At 33.5% G+C, this 16,924-nt stretch overlaps 1 protein-coding gene across 2 annotated transcripts in view; it reads left to right on the top strand.

Annotated features, from left to right (window-relative positions):
- The window catches only part of CARPA (Carbonic anhydrase-related protein A), a 92,595-nt gene that overhangs the window by 18,369 nt on the left and 57,302 nt on the right, over window positions 1-16,924 (top strand). The window contains exon 2 of one of the 2 annotated variants that reach the window (XM_081981952.1): window positions 5,957-6,004. In XM_081981952.1, the coding sequence (XP_081838078.1) occupies window positions 5,957-6,004 (48 nt within the window). Of the gene's footprint in view, window positions 1-5,956; window positions 6,005-15,027; window positions 15,122-16,924 lie in introns of those variants that run through there. The other variant, XM_081981953.1, reaches the window with a different exon arrangement.

The following is a 16,924-nucleotide window of genomic DNA, read 5'->3' as shown; positions in this document are numbered from 1 at the left end:
TTTTCTAAATTCAAATTGATAGTACGCTCTCTTGCAAATATTTCCCAAAACTGAAAACATTTTTTTGGGATCCCTTTCCACAAAAAAAAACCGAGTGGTCTCTTGTTTAGACATCCTGTAAGTCATTTTGTGATTGTTCTTTTTGTAAAATTAAAAATTAAGATTATTACCTTTGTTTCATGTCCTCGTGGTATACTTGGGAAAATTAACACAAAATCCGGTTCTCGTGGGCCAAACTGCTGAAAATGTTGCACCAAATGCTATTAAGCAATGTTCAGAATCCAGTTCCTTGAGGTAACATTGAAACGTAAATAGAAAATACGTTTTAATGTGCCAGTTTCATTTCCTTTTATGCAAAGTTCTAGAAAAAGTCCGTTTTCACTTTGCGAAAAAAAAACCATGTAATCCAATTCGGACCCTTCAATTTGCCTGCAAAACATCGCACAGTCTGGCGACCTTTCGTATTCAAGTGTCGAAAAACAAAAGCGCAAAAATATAGACTTTTCACCGTTTTGCATGACTTTTGAAATAAAGTAAATACTCGAAAACTACCACGATATTTGATTTGGCAAGATCTCCTCGGGCGCTGGATATTCTGTTATCGCAGTCACTCGAATTGAATTTCTTTCATTTGGCCTGACTGCCTTCTTCGCTGACCCAGGGATTCTTTGTTCCGTCAGGGTTATATTCTTTTATTTCGTTTCCTTCCCTTTTAATGAGAAAAAAACTTAAATATTTATCTTTCTTACTGTTCATCTTATTGGGATTTATTTAACTGCTAATTATAATGATAAAAAACACTGAAATGATGCTGTTAGATTTTATCTAAACCCAACGAGTTGAATACTCCGGATTCTAAAATTATGCTTGAAAATTTAAATTTAAAATTGAAATCAAATATTCTGGTTACATTGACGGTAGCACTAAAACAATTTTATAGACATCGACGAGTTTTAAACCGGCAGAATCTCGAGCGAAGAGGAATTGTATTTCTGGTTTGATTTGTTCAATTGCATATTGATTCGTTAAAAGGACGTTTATTGACCCAAAAAAAAATTGTAGTTTGCGGTTTTGCATACAAATTGATGTACTTTGAAATAAACTGATTAATTAATAATTATTAACGTTGAAAATTGAAGACGTGAAAACTGAAATAGCTGATAAAACCATTCCAGCATCTTTGTATGTTCCAGGTTTCCGTCTAACTTTAAATAAAATTTCCATAAAAGGCTGCTTTTATTGCGTTAGTATACGAGTAAGTGGGGTCCCAGAGAGACACAGAATTCTAACGCCAGTTCGATACTGAACAGTTGAAGTTTTATTTAAGTGTATAACTTTTCAATTTCCTCTTTCGGCGGTTCCCTCGACGTGCCGTAGAAGGTCGTACAAGTCGACGGAATAAATTTTCCAAGAGTTTTGGTCAGAATAATAATAAGGACCGCAGATAGAATATGCAATTATGTATGTAAAACACTGATGTTATTACATATGTTCAGTTACTGCAATAACATTGATTTTTTTTCAAATAGTATAGTATAATAATGTCTAGGAATACTCGCAACTTTATTACATTTTTGTTAATAAAAACTTGAATATTATTATCGCTTTGAATTCTTTGCAGTTAAATTATGGTAAGAAATATTGATAGGGTCTAAAGTGAGACATTTTTGAATGAATTGCAGAAGATGCAGTTCCGCATAATTAACAATCTTTGTGGGAACTAAGAGGCAATCTTAAAATATTCCGACAATACCACTAAAGACTGCGTCATGTTGCTCTTAAACTTATACTCTGAATACAAATTCAAAGAAGCACTAGACGATGTCGAAATTGGTATAAAAATAAACGGTAAATACATTAACAACATTAGATTTACAGACGATACCGTACTAATTACAGAACATATAGAAGATTGGCAACATATTGGACAGAGTTAATAATGTGAGGCAATGGGATTGACGATAAATGACAAACTTATCTAAACAATACTAGAACAAGTCCATAAGTTCAAATACTTAGGAGTAGTACTAAATGATAAGTGGGATCCAGATGAAGAAATAAGAATACAAATAGAACGAGGAACATGTAAAACAAATGGAAGCAAATTATCTGTAATCGACACTCGAATCAGAATAGTAAATGCTTCGTTTGATCTGTAGTTCTATATGGAGTTGACGCGTAAGTGTAAGTACCATGAGACACCTAGAAAGAAGCCTTTGAAATATGGCTCCATTGAAGAATGCTCAGAATGGATGGATGTATCTATTTCTCTGATTACTAGTTGGAGATTGTCTCTGCGAACAGACCTCATAACGTTGTCAAGATTGTAAGCAAATCACCAACTGTGGAGTAAACTGCTTTTTACACCCTTGAACTTTGAAACCCTCCGTTTTGCGTCGGGTCTCAAATTGTTCGCTAGAGCAAAAGTTGCACTTTCCTCCCTAGTTGCGCAAATAACTATTAAACTGCTACGCCTCTGTTTTGGATGCGTTAGAAACGAATTCCTCAAACACAATTAATTAGACCTACGTCAACGGTAATCAGCGCATCCCGTCTTGGCAGCAGGGGCCCGTGAGGTAGTGGTAGAGGAGGAGGGTAGCGAGAGGTACTCCCGAAATTAAAATAAAACACATAACTACGGAATAGTAAATCTTTGTTGGCCGGCGTCAATTCCGCTGAAGAGGGCGAATAAATTCATCCATCAAGTGGGCAGATATAAATTGCGCCCGCGTGTTGCGGACAGGTGGGACAATGCCGGCGGTCGGATTAATGAATAACAACCTCGAGTGGAACGCCGGTCGGACAGTTGTACACAACCGGCTTTTGCTTTATGATTTTAAGTCGCTTCCCGTGAAATTAGCTCCATTTGACGCGTTAAGTGCCATAATCTGTAAGCTGTCCCCCACCCGTAAAAATCCCGGTCGACGATTATTATCGTCCTGGACGTCGTGGACAATAAATAGTAAATTTTAAAAGCGTGTCTTTATTTCCGTTGTATCCTCCCCCATTTCTATAATTACGTTAAAAGCTTTATGAATGATTTTTGCGATGTTTATAGGGACCTATGAACCCACTCAATTAGATGGAGGTCTTTTACTTATCAAGCCAACTGTATACAGGGTGATATGCAACATATTTGACGCGTTGTTTTTTTGTCATATACTGTCAAATTGTAAAGCCCTTTTATTAAACACCTTTACCGCAATCTGGTTTCAGAGGTAGAACCAAACCTCTTGTTAAATAAATAATAACAGTTAAAACTAAATGACAAAATGGTCGATTTCGAACTTCTTTCGTTTTTTTTTTAAATACAACTTTATGAGTTGAGTCAATTGAGTCGAAAGTTTCGAGTTTAGAGACGTGGTGATCGGTGAATCTCATCATATTAAGGTCGGTGCACCACGGCGTGGAAGACGTGCTAATCAAGGCGCCGCTACTCGCCTTCCTAATTTGAATTGCATACTCTGGGTATTAGCATGCTGCTTGACTGGGTCCGGCACCGACTCAGCCATCTGTGTCTAATCTTTCTAGACGCATTCAAGATCAAAGTAGCGGAGGGTTATTATTATGCAATCTTTTATGGGCTTTCTCCTTTAAAAGTTGCAACTTAATTTCCCGCACGTAATCCACAGTAAATTTGGTTAAACGCTAGTCGAACGAAAAAGCAACCACTACTCAGAACTAGAGCTTTTGCAAAAAATTACCTTCTCATATACATAATATCAGAAAGAAGAATTTTAGTAATTACTTTAACAATCGAAGAGAAGAAAGAAATGTGAGTGCAAAAAAATTTTAAGTGCACTCAAACGCACTTTAGTGCTTAAAAAATTCTTTTTAAAAATCTTTGAAAACAATCTCATTTATAACAGGAAAGAGTTATTTATTAAATTGAAACAATTGAGTTAAGAAACATTTTATTCTAATACAAATAAAAGGTAAAAAACCCAAAGCCTTCTTCACAATAAAACCACTGACTTAGGCTTTATTGTAGAAAACTAACACAATTTTTCACAAAAGTCACAAAAAAAGTGTGAATTTTTTTAATAAATAAAAATTACGTTCACCGCAAAAAACGAGAACTTACAAAGTTGAATTAACCTAATTTGATAAAAAACAAGTATCATCATCCGTAAAAATCTTGAATCCTTCCCGGAAAAATTTACTTAACGAAAGGCTTTCCAGGTTAGCAAAAAATTTTAATTATTCTACATTTCCATTGCATCGTCAATTTGTAAAAAATGCGGCTTCATTAAAGCTGCATTTTAATTAACGTATATGCTCACCCGTTGATAATGCTGAAAGTATAATTAGAACGCGTTCACAGTGTTGTTATTTCATATAATAAACATAAGTTCATTATGAAGTAGCTGTGTATGAATACAACAATAAAGATCTCTAGCAGGCTGAGCTCCTCAAAAAAAAAATTATTTCAACAAAATAAATATAACTTTAAATTGATTCAAAAACTGGAAATCAATATGTTTATTTGGTTTCAGCTTTTGCATCCGTATTATAGCTTTTATTTTGAGTCGTAACAATAGAGCGACTGCAGGAAGAGCTGCGGAGCCAGCCAGTCTGGCGCCCCCCTCAAACAGCATCATTCCAGATAGTTTTTGTTAGTCTAGGCGCCAGTTTAGCTGCTTTATAAAAGGGGCCATCGAACCGCCGAAATGTGGCTCAAGCTGCAATTTACGATTCGAACGATGACAAACAAGTCGAAATAAGGGGGCCATGTTTCAAAATGATGTATGAAGGAAACAATAGAAATTGAACTTTTGCCAAATAAAGATTTTTTTAGCAAGCATTATTTCAAAAACCATTTTAATAACTAGATCTATTAATTATTTCCTATCGTAGTTCATCATTGTTATACTAACTGCTAGTACTTACTGCACAGTGGTAACTATAATAACAGTATAATTTATTAATACAAATAAACTTAATAGGACAGATAATATTAACTAGGTAACTGAAATAACTTAGGGCCAAGCCTACGGTTACTTGGCGGCAATAAAACTGTTTAATCAACACCTTTGCCATTCGATAACGAATCGCGTTTGACCACTAAATCAGACTTAGAACGGGACCGAGAACAAAGAAAACCCCTTATATCTGGAACAATCGTTCTGTTGTTGTTTGCGAAATTTATTTGCTTACTTTGCAAAGTTGATAATAAAGTAGGCGCTAGGGCTACAATTTCAGCAATGTTTCAGCCATTATCTACTTCTTTAGTTCGCCGTATATGCTTAATTCAACAACGGCTCTATTTTATCTGATTAGCCTCGTGTGGCGAATTCCAAACGGAACCTTCTCAAAACACCAAGAAATAAACTGTTTCTTTCTAGTTTTAACTGCACGCCTGAGTAATTACCCGTATTTTGCTTGAATTTTAAATTGCTGTTTCAACTAAACGATTTTGTTATGTTGAGCTTTAAGAAAATATATCAACAGAAGCTTTTAAGTTTATGTTGTCTTTTTTGCAAGGTAACGCTGATGGCTTGCTGCTTTTAAATAGTAATTAGTCTTAGATGAGCTTATGTAATTTTAAAAACGTAGACAGATAATTATCCAATAAAACATCAACAAACGAGCATTTTGCTCTGTCGTAATATCGTTTTGTCGTAGCGAAAATCTCATCTCGAATTAACTACCAATATTTCCGGCAATAGTTGACCTTTTGCAGGCTTTTCTCGGCATCTTCGTCGACTAAGCAGATCTGCAGGCGTTTTATTAAACTGCTCGAGAGTTGTTGGCTGGAACGACAATATTCCAATAAACCGATGTTTTGCCGACTTTACACCCTTCTGAAATCTGAGAAAGATGTATTTTATGGGGGGCTCGTAATACGTTCAGCAATGAAAATTGAGCGTAAAAAAATATTGGCAATTTGATGTTTTAGTATGAATGTTACTTCTAATTGGATAGACATATTCAATAAAGTGCTTTATTGTTTCAGTTGACTGCGATAATTGGCAGGAATGGTGGACCTACGATGGAATATCTGGTAAGTGTACACTAGAAAAAGTACCACTAATACAACACGAAATTAATTAATGACCGAATTACATCGCATTAGATTTACCATTGTTCCAAGGCGATTTATCGTTGGATTATATTGGGGTTAAAGCTTTCAATAACCTACAAGCCTGGATTATGCGGGTATTGTTTCTCTAGGTATTGGAGCTTTAAGGAGATTATTATAGCCTGACCGATGACCACTATCTTCGACACATTTTTTGTCTTAATGAATTGGTTGTGTTATGTGGAAAATATTGTAATTTAAATTTTTGAATTAGAACCATAATGAAAATAATTATTCCTTATAGAAAAGTTCAGTAATTGTAATATGCATGTTTGCTCTAAAATCAATCTGGATTAGGCACAATCAGCTCTAGACAATTTCGCGTAAATGCAACTAATCCACTAATCAATTGGACAAAGCAAATAACTCTGATTCAATTCGGCTCGATTCTCCATAATGAAAAAACTGTCTGGTGCTGTTTCAGGGTAATTAATGTTTATTGGTTTAAAAGGCAATATTATGACCATAACTACTGATTATCTAAGGAAAAGCCAATTATACTAATTTTTCAATATAACTTTCAGAACAGAATATCAATATATTCTTGGTCTACATAACGCTTATCAGTGCTTGTATTCGTCAGTTAAAGCATTTACTTTCATTATTAAGGTTTAATCTCCAAAAAATGTCTATAAAAACCGTGAAATCAGACGCTACTACTGGTCAATTTTGTCATTTCTATAGAAATTATCTTAAGAATAAATTTATCCGGAGTTAAAAGTACCGGCCCTAAGTTACATTGCTCCTGAGCAAATAACATTATTATTTATAAATATTACTAATTTGCTAATTTGATTATTTACTGAAATTCTGACATAACGAGACTACTTTTGAGACATTTTTAGAACTATTTTTAAGCTTTTAAACTGTTCTTGAACAAGATTTTTAGACGATTTTTGAACGAAAGTTTTAGACTGTTCTAAAACCTTTTAGAAGCTTCTAAATTGTTTTCGACTGCTTTAGAAGCATTTTGGAGTTATTATAATGAATTGGAAGCTTTTGAAAACTTTCTAGACATTTGAAAGGTATTTAGACCTATAAAGAGAATATCGAAAAAACTTTTAGACGTTTTTATCTTTGAACTGTTTTAGAAGCAGATGAAAGCGTTTACACTGTTTTAAAAGGTTTCGAAAGCTTCTAGACTAGTTGAAGAGCATTTGGACGCTTTTCGACTGTTCTAAAAGCCTTTAAAAGTTTCTAAATTCCTTTGGAAGACTTTCGACTGCTTTTCAAGCGTTTTGGAGATTATATAGTGCTTTTGAAGATTTTGAAATGTTTTTAGACTATTTCAGGAACATTTGGAAGTTTAATAACTATTCTAAAAGCTTCTAGAAGCTTCTAGATTGCTTCAGATACAAAGTTATAGTTTTAGATTTATCTGATTCTGATTAATAAGTGTTCAGAAGACTAAAATTGGAATAGGGTTATTAATTTGAGTTTGGCAGTTTTGGCACAAAAGAGAAAATAAATAATTTTTGATTGTATATGGGCCTATCCCATAAATTAAATAATACATTTTTATTATTTGTAATAGAAGGTTTTAGTGCAAAAATATAATATTTTTCAAATTTTAACCAAAAGTCCAACTTGCTAAAGTTTTTTCGTTTTCTGATTAGATTTAAATTGGCCGCATTAGTTTTGACGCTCCACGGAGCAAGCCGAGCAAATTTGACGTCACGATGACGTAATTTTACAAAATCATAATTAAAACAATTATGTGTTTTTTTTGTGTGAGACAGAAGACCCAATAAACAAAGGAAAAAAATGAGTAATTCGTCTCAACAAACATATAGAACATATAATTAAAACAACTGTCAAATTACGTCATCGTGACGTCAAATTCGCTCTGCTCGCCCCACGGAGCATCAAAACGAATGCGACCATTGATTATTTCGCGGGCAGTATGACGTAGTTAACTTTCAGCGTTTCTATTGGATGTAATAATCTCCACCTTTTGATTTGACATGGTTTACGACTTTAACATCCCAATTGCGATTAGCTTGACTTTTGTATTTGTATTTTGTATTTTGTGTACGGCACAAAATTTGGTGGTTGTGAACAACGTTGCCAAAATCATCAAAAAAAAGTTTGTAGTAATTTTTTGAGGATACTTTTCAAAATTACTCTAAAATTTAAAAGCAAACATTCTCTTACTGCCGGTTTTTCCACCCTGAAACTAGCTTTATTTCACTGAAGTATTTTCTTTTCAAATCTTCTATGATATTATGCTATAGTTAAGTAACAATGCACAAAGTGATAACAGAAGAAAAACTATTTTTCAGCACTTTACTGTTCATAGCTACAAATAAGGAAGCACTAAATACTTAATAATTCACACAATACTTGCAGCAAACTAGAAAATTAAACCTCTTTAAGTCTACTCTAAACTTTAATATTCTGTTGCACATAATTTAATCGATCACGACACACATTTATTATTCCTCCCCCAACTAATTAGAATAAGTACTTTTTTCAACAGACACTAAAAGTGCAATTTAGCCACCCCCACGTGCTTAAGATAGACCGATTTAAGCCTCTAAGTTGGGAAACATTTTCGACTTTGGAGGAGCACGAGAAATTGATAAATTAAAACTTTCATCATTAACATTTTTATTCAGATTAATTAATGAAACGAAAGCGTTACCAAGTTTCGTGTTATTTGATATCTTCGCGAACTTTTAAAACTGTTGAGCACTTAAAACCCCGATGGGTTTCTTGTTATAAATGTTGTCTGGAATTATTCATTTAAAGTCTCGAACTTTTGGTTGTGTGCACGTTTTATCTTGCTCGATATTCGAATATTAATTTTTGTACCCATTTTGTTTAAAAAAAAAGGATCGAAGATAATATTCAAACAGCAAGAACAGATCTTGGCCTGCTGTTGTTTTGCTCGTCGTCTGGTGCTTACATTAAGTTGAGACCGGCCGCTCCGAGCTACCCGGCTTATGCAATAACCATACAAATACAGAAACTAAATTATACTGCAATCAGCTAATTTACATGACAGAAGGGCACAGATGGCGCCTCCGTTCTTGTTTCCCGGCCGGTCCGGAATAATGCATGAGAAGGTGACGGGCGGCCAACGCCGGACCATTCCCGCCCGATGTTTATGCATATTAAATGAGGTTATGTTGAGACTCTTCTGTTGCTGACAACTTGAGAAAGTGTTCGCCATACTACCGGTCCGGTTTTCCGGTCCTTTTCCCAGTTCGTTGGGTCAACAAGACCGCTGGGTTTCGGATGCGCCCGGTGCACGTCGCAGCTTAATTAATTAGCAGTGGATAGCCCAAACAACCGGTAACATTTCCGTCAACAAGTTAGCTATTATTTTAGTCAATTATAGCAAATTTGCACTCTTTGTACTGTAAAACTAAAAACTACATAAACTAAACAGCAAAAATATGTTGATCGCTTCCTTGGAACAAAGAGAACAGGATATGTGAAGAGCGTAAGTAGTACTATTGGTCATTCGCACCGTCGATTTTAGGCTGAGTTTAAGTTAAGTGTGATTCAGACTGTGAATTTTTTAATTTCTATTGTCACAGTCTGAACCACCCTTAACTTCTCCCTCCCTAAGTAGTGTGAGGTTTCTCTAACTGAAAGCCAATCTCAATTCACTGCTACATGATTTTTGTCATGGTTCCAAGACCTATGCTAAATGGGATGACATAAGAATGGAATAGTAAATGTTCTAATAATGGAATTTAAGTTCTCTCTCTGTTCTAATCTGGAATGGTAAATAGTAAAAGATGCTTTTAGTTTACGGATATCTCTTCAAATAAAGTTAGAAATAAATAAAAACAAAAAATCGGCATTTGGTTCAGCTTTAAATTGCGCAATTCAGTCCAATTTCAACTTTTTCATATCTCTTATAGTTTCTGAGATTCTAATGGTGTGGATCAAATTTGAATTACTTACCCTCGATATACAGGGTGTCCCACGACGAAAGACATCGATGGATATTGAAAAAAGTATAAATAGGAGAGTTTTGAAAATTTGACAGGATACTGACGTGGGCATGCCCAATCTAACTAAAATATTTTCAAGATGGTTGCACTTCCGTTTATACCGGAAGTCGATCACAACTTTCTTATTTTAAATAGAACACCCTATATATTATTACATATTTGGATTCCTCACAAAATTCTGACCAACTTTTGTGCAATGCCGTATGCCTATCTCTAGCCGTTTTTGAAATATTTGATGTTTTTCCAAAAAAGTGACAGTTGCAACGCTCAACATATTTTTGCACTCTGTCAAAACCGTATTTCATTTTGCAATGAAACTTTGGGTGGTTGTAAATAAAGGATCATTTTATTAAACTGAGGGTGCGTAATGACTCATTTGTATACAGGGTCGTCAAAAAAAAATCATAAACCTGCCACTAAAAAAAATGAAAAATTTCAAGTTTTTTAAATAGAAACCCACATTTTTTATGACGGAATCATTTTGAGCATTAAAAATTACTATACGTTTCAATTTACTTGCCTATACCTAAATCTAACCCATTTCGTTTTATTTGAGAATAAACATTTTTTATTATTAAAACTCCAGATTTCTTGAAAATTTCTCTCTCTAATTACGTGTGGATTTATGTCACACCAGTAGTGTGAATTATGTCTATTAAACATTCCATTTTGAGTGAATTTGGCCTCGTCGCTCTAAATAATATTATTCAAAAACAATTCTTCTCCATAGTGACTAGTCAGCAAAAACTCACTAAAAACCACTCTCTTCGGAAATTCAACCTCTTTTAAGTGTTACACTAATTTAAATGAAAAAGGGTGAAATTTATGTTTCTTCAAGATCCTTTCAATTGAGCTTTAGGATTATGCCTGATTCTACAGAAACTTGTCTTATTGACGAAGTTGGATTTGCAACAAAATAGCCCAAAATTGCAATTTCTACATTTGTATTATTAAGGATTGGTTTTGTTTTAATAGCTTTTATCTTCACAGATCCCGTATTTTTTAAATTTTCAATTATTTGCTTGATAGCTTTTGGTGCAACCATGCAGCCTAATAAAAAAAGGTTAATTCTCAAATAAACCGAAATGGGTTGGATTTAGGTATAGGCAAGTAAATTGAAACGTATAGTAATTTTTAATGCTCAAAATGATTCCGTCAAAAACATCAAATATTTCGAAAACGGCTAGACATAGGCATAGGGCATTGTACACAAAAGTTGGTCAGAATTTTGTGACGAATCCAAATATGTAATAATATATAGGGTGTTCTATTTAAAATAAAGAAAGTTGTGATCGACTTCCGGTATAAACGAAAGTGCAACCATCTTGAAAATATTTTAGTTAGATTGGGCATGCCGACATCAGTATCCTGCCAAATCTTCAAAACTCTCCTATTTATACTTTTTCCAATATCAATCGATGTCTTTCGTCGTGGGACACCCTGTATTTAATATCCTACTTCTACGCTAAACTAATTAATTAAAATAGTAGAATTTTTATCTAAAGTTAAGAGAAATCATATTGATAAAACAAAATTGATTATCATGCTTGACTGAAATAGGCAATATCAAATATTGATTTTCAATCTTAAATCTACCTCAGAATCAAAAGGATGGCAAACCAGTTCCAAATATTGGGAAAAAGTGTTCGAATAAGTCAGAGCGGAGCTTTATTTGCAGTTACCTTCGCGAACACATCGTACTAGTCAAATATTATAGCTCTCTCAGATCCGTGGCGCATGAAAGCGAGGAATATGTGTTCAAGATTTGTACCCCGAGACGAAAACGGGGCAAAATCGGTGTCTGGGAGCTTAAGCTAAGCCTCCGGAATGGGGGCATTTCGCACGTGAGACCGGCAACAGTTAAGATTGAATTCGGAGCAAGGCTTTACAACGAGAATTGCCCATAAGATATTTACAAGGGCCGACGAGGCGAAATGCGAGGAAGTATGCGGCACGATTTATTTTTACATCTGTGAATGTAAATAAATAAGCGAAGTTTAGTGTTTTGATTGTAGAGAAGACTAGGAAAATACATAGACTTATCATTACATCGAGCTGAAACAGGACAGTGCCAGTTTAACCAACTATGAACCACAAAATTAACCTTACGAAAAAGCACTAAAAAATGGAGACGTTGTCGTCTTTAAAAGATAAAAGACATAAGCATGTGAACTGTAAGGATATTTCGAGCGCAGAGTCACCAATTTCCATGTAGTGCCTCGGTTGTCTTTCCAATTTCCTACCGGTAAAGCTCGAAATTGTTGTCGGCATAACCCATCTACAGTCTAAACCCGATTCTCCGAGTCGAAAGTGTCTTCCGTAATTTTAAAAGCTGAAAAGCTGACGCGAGACGTACGGAAATCAAATAAAGACAAACTCGCATTTTACTGCCTTCTCAATATTTTCAGTCGCAAACCAATTTTTCTTCCGTATACTCTCCCTTAAGAGCCATAAAGTTTTTGTTGCTCTTATTTCGGCTGTATTTTGTAAAGTAGCTTTCATCGTATTTCAATTTGTTTCTAATACCGACTTGGAGGAAAAATGGAGGGCTTTCAATGTTCTCCTTTTACCCTACTTTAAGATGTGCATATGCAAAATCGTGTTAAATAGAATCTTCCTATATTTAAAATATAAATTATTAATTAATTGTCCCGTTTCGTTGTATTGAGTCGTGCAGAGTTTGTATTTTAATTTAACTGCTTCATACAGAAAATAAAATATTGACTATAAAGAGAATGACAATTTTGAAATAAACTATCAATTTTCAATGTCACTAGATTTTGTAAATAAAAAAACTGAAATTCAGTGCAATTACCTAAGTTTACTCGAATTTGCAGTAAATAAGATATTTAATAGAAATATTAATACATTCTGTAAACTAATAAGGGATGTGAGTTTTACAATTGCGCCTAATATTACCTCAATTACTTATTTCAAATATTTTTTATCTTTTGTTCTACTGTTATTTTGTTTACATTTTGATTACTGCTTTATGAATTGCAGTTTCACTAACCCTTACTAATCTAACTGGAATGCTTACAAAGTAGCTCCCTTCTGTAAAAGATATTAACCGTTTTACTCTTAAAACCCCCAATAATCTTACAGCATTTTTTCCTGTTTGGATATAGGTAACTGTGATTAATTGATGTAGCCGTCAGTTTCAGTAATCATGTTTAAAGAGTTTTATATTCGGGGAAATGTTGTTTGGAGTCAAATCAATTTTTACGTTAATATAAATACAGTGTAATTATTTCTCAACGCTGAAGCTGTTTGCTACATTACCAATAATCAATAGATATTAAATAAATGAGAGGAATTTATTGGTTGTCTAGTAAATAAATATAATCCTTTCAAATAGAAAATCCTTTTGATGGTATATTATCAATAATAAAATAACGGGTTCTGGCGCAATTAAATAATAGTGAATTTTGATATTTTAACAAAGTACCAGTCCCATTTGGAAAATTATTCATTTCCGTTCCTCTTTGGATATTGTACCCATAATTGTCAGTAAATAATACGTTATATGAGTTAATAATATATGTAAATAAAAAAATGTTTTCTGCTGAATATTGAATTTCTAACTAAGTAATCCATAGAAATTGGGAAAATCAAATGAAGTATTTTTAATTAATAACCAATTTTCCACGTAGAATAAATATGATATTGGCAAGCTTAGGACTTTTGTAAATTTTAATAAAACTTAGTAAATTTTTTGCCTAATTGCATCTGCAAACAAAGCAAAAATAAAGAAATAACAGTAAGTTATTACGAAATGATTTTGAATCAACCTCAGCAAGACTGTAGTCAATTTAAAGATTAATTAATACTAACTTATTACGTTTTAATGTTGGTTTAACAACTTTAAAGTGGTCGTTTAACCAAAAACTATTAACTATCAATAACATTTTCTTCTTTCTCCGGACTTTCCCTAGTTATTATTCTATGAAGTCCGGCAAAAAAACGACTTACCGTATCTTGCGTTTTCTTTGCCATTCGTAAGTTCAATATCACGGCAATAAAAGAAGCTTTTTTATTCGCAGCAAGAAATCTTTTATATATGAAGAAAATCAATTTCCGAGTTTTGATATACATGACAGAGGCCAATGTATGTTTTGCTTTTGGAACGGGGGCAAAAAAGCCTTCTCATATCTTTTCAGACCTCGAATCCGTAAAACTAAAAAAGGCACAACGTGGCAAAAAATTGCAAATCGTGTTGAGCTTCTTGATTATAGTGGATCGATTGGTAATTTTGCTGCAATTGTGTGACGATGTTCACGGATCAATCTATACGACTGTAAGTTTATTAAAAATCGATTACTCACATTAATTTAATTAAATGGATGGGCTTGTCACTCTTCTAAATTATTCCAGGCGATACATTTTCCTAAAGACATGCTTTCGGCGACGCATCATTAATCATTCTGTAAAGACTCATTGTTTTTCTCGCCCTTCTTTTCCAATGCCGACCTCTCGATAATGGCCGGAATCTTGCCCTGTTTATTAAATTCCATTACTTTTTATATAATTAATTTTTTCTATTTTTTGTTCCTGAATGCCAACTGATTTCCTTTATCACAGAGGATGTTGAATTCCTTTCAGATATTATTTAATAAGTTTCTTTCATGTCACATTATATGTTAATTAACAAATAGCTTCACGGTTACGGTTTAATGCATTAGAGTTTCCTATCACTATTCGTAATGGAAAAAATCCCAGAAATTTCCATCAATAACAAAAATTTCAATGAGCATTTCGCCGCTACGAAAATCCGATTACACGCCAAGCAGAGTAAAATCGAATTTTTAATTGATGTTAATCCAGCCAGGAAATATTTGCCCAACAGATTAAAATTATGATTTAATCCTTCATATTGGACCAAAACAAGTTTTGTGGCGTATTTGCGTGGTCCGGCTATTTAATTTGAAATTTGATAAACACGTACGCGTTTTTATTGTAGTATTATCAGTGTATTTCAGAAGATTGATGCATTAATCAATCATAGTGTCAGTGGCACATAATAAAACAAAGTTTTTGTTAGTACTAATGGAAAACTAATTATGTGAAAACCGTAAGTTTAATGTTGAAAATACTACACACAAAATGGTGTAAGTTTAGATAAAATAATTTCAAATTCATTATTAAGACTATTCTTATCCAAATTTGTTTTTTTTTTCGGGCTTGTGTATGCGCAGAAGTTATTTTCTCTAAAGGTATGAAAATTTAAAAATTATACATAGAAATCCTATGATAAGAAGATTGATTCATTGCAAATGATTCAAAGCATAACTTGGTAAGTGACATATGTTAATTGGTCACGTGATAATATTATCAAGAAGTCTGGTTAAAATCTTGTGATCTACTGGCAAATCGGTTCACAGAGTTAGTTTAAAAAAGTGTGACCGTTGTAAATGTCAAAATATTGAGAGTTAGGTGACTCGTTTCATTTTCAATCATCAAATTTAGATTTAAAAGTCACGTCTTAAAAATGCAATTCATAATATCACGTGACAGTTCTGAATGTCAAAATAATGACATTTTTAAAGTTACGTGACTCTTTATACAATGAAAATAGTCACGAGACAATTTTCAATCATCAAATTTATTTTTAAAGATCACGTGGTTTTGTAGATTATCTGAGGGTCACATTACCGATTTTTAGTTTTAAAATGATTCACAATATATAGTTTTTACGTTTAAATTGATATTTTTAGTCACATGACTTTTTTAAAGGTGCAAATGATTAAGTGACTTAATTACTTACTTACTTACTACTTATTACTTACTTACAATAAACTTAAAAATATATTTAAAGACTTTGTAGAACACATAAATGAAAATAAGCAGCAAAAGAATGAAAATGAGGGAAAACTGGGATTTTGGATATCGAGTTGCCATTAACGTGACAGTGTAAGACGCTAAATTGGAAAAACAAAAATAAAATCTACCCTCTGCTTCGTCAAATTCTTTTCACCCAATTTGTTCCTATAATTTATATTTGTATTCCTAAGGCAGATATTTTGAATATTGGTTCGTTAATCAGATTCCAAAATACGAGAGAATGAGCCAATTTCTTAATAAGGCGTGCCTAAGGAAGAATCCAATAATTTATATAAAATTCCTTAAATTATTCCCTTCTGCTCTAGAAGATTTTCTTTTCCAAAAAAACAGCATAAATTCAAATAATGTACTCGTATGCGCTATAATCATTTTTATTGTTGTTACTAAGTAAACTTTATTCGGATTTAAATTATTGTCAACAAATTGTGTCACGTTCGGTATTAATAACGTGAAAATCTGTTATACAGATGAATTTTTCAAGTAATCTCCTATACGTGATTGAAAGCTTCTCGTTTGCATGTTTATTTAGTTTTAGTGTTTGTACCAATTATTCCACGCAATGCCTGTTAAAAATAGCTCATAAAAAATGCCCGCCCTCTAGAAATTCTTGTATGATTGCGCGTCCATTCGTCATCGCCAAAGCAAAAGCCCATTAAATCTAAACTTCCTTTCTATTTGAAAGTTCATTAAAAAATTTTACCTTCTAAACGATCCGAACTCCATTTACGAATGGGGCCTTCCCCCATTACCACCCCCAAGAAACTCTATTTCCATTTCATTTCGCCTTCTCTTACGAACTTCCAGAGGTTATAAATTATTTTGCCGTGTTTATGCCTTCAATCTGATTTACCTAAGCCCGTGGAAGTTGGACCTAAAAGTTCGTTTATTCAAATTCATTAAAATAGAATAAATCATTCGGTGCCGCTTCGAAAATTAAGATTAATAGTTCTCTTGGGTGTATTCCAGACGTCCATCATTTTAGGTACGTCTCTGTGAATGTGGCGCCGCTAAACTCCATAGAACTTATACCCGA

The sequence above is a fragment of the Ips typographus genome, linkage group LG6, assembly GCF_016097725.1.
Source record: "Ips typographus isolate SLU linkage group LG6, UJ_Ityp_2.0, whole genome shotgun sequence".
Classification (NCBI taxonomy): domain Eukaryota; kingdom Metazoa; phylum Arthropoda; class Insecta; order Coleoptera; family Curculionidae; genus Ips; species Ips typographus.
Note: the sequence above shows the minus strand (reverse complement) of the source record. Positions and strands in the feature narration are given on the sequence as shown.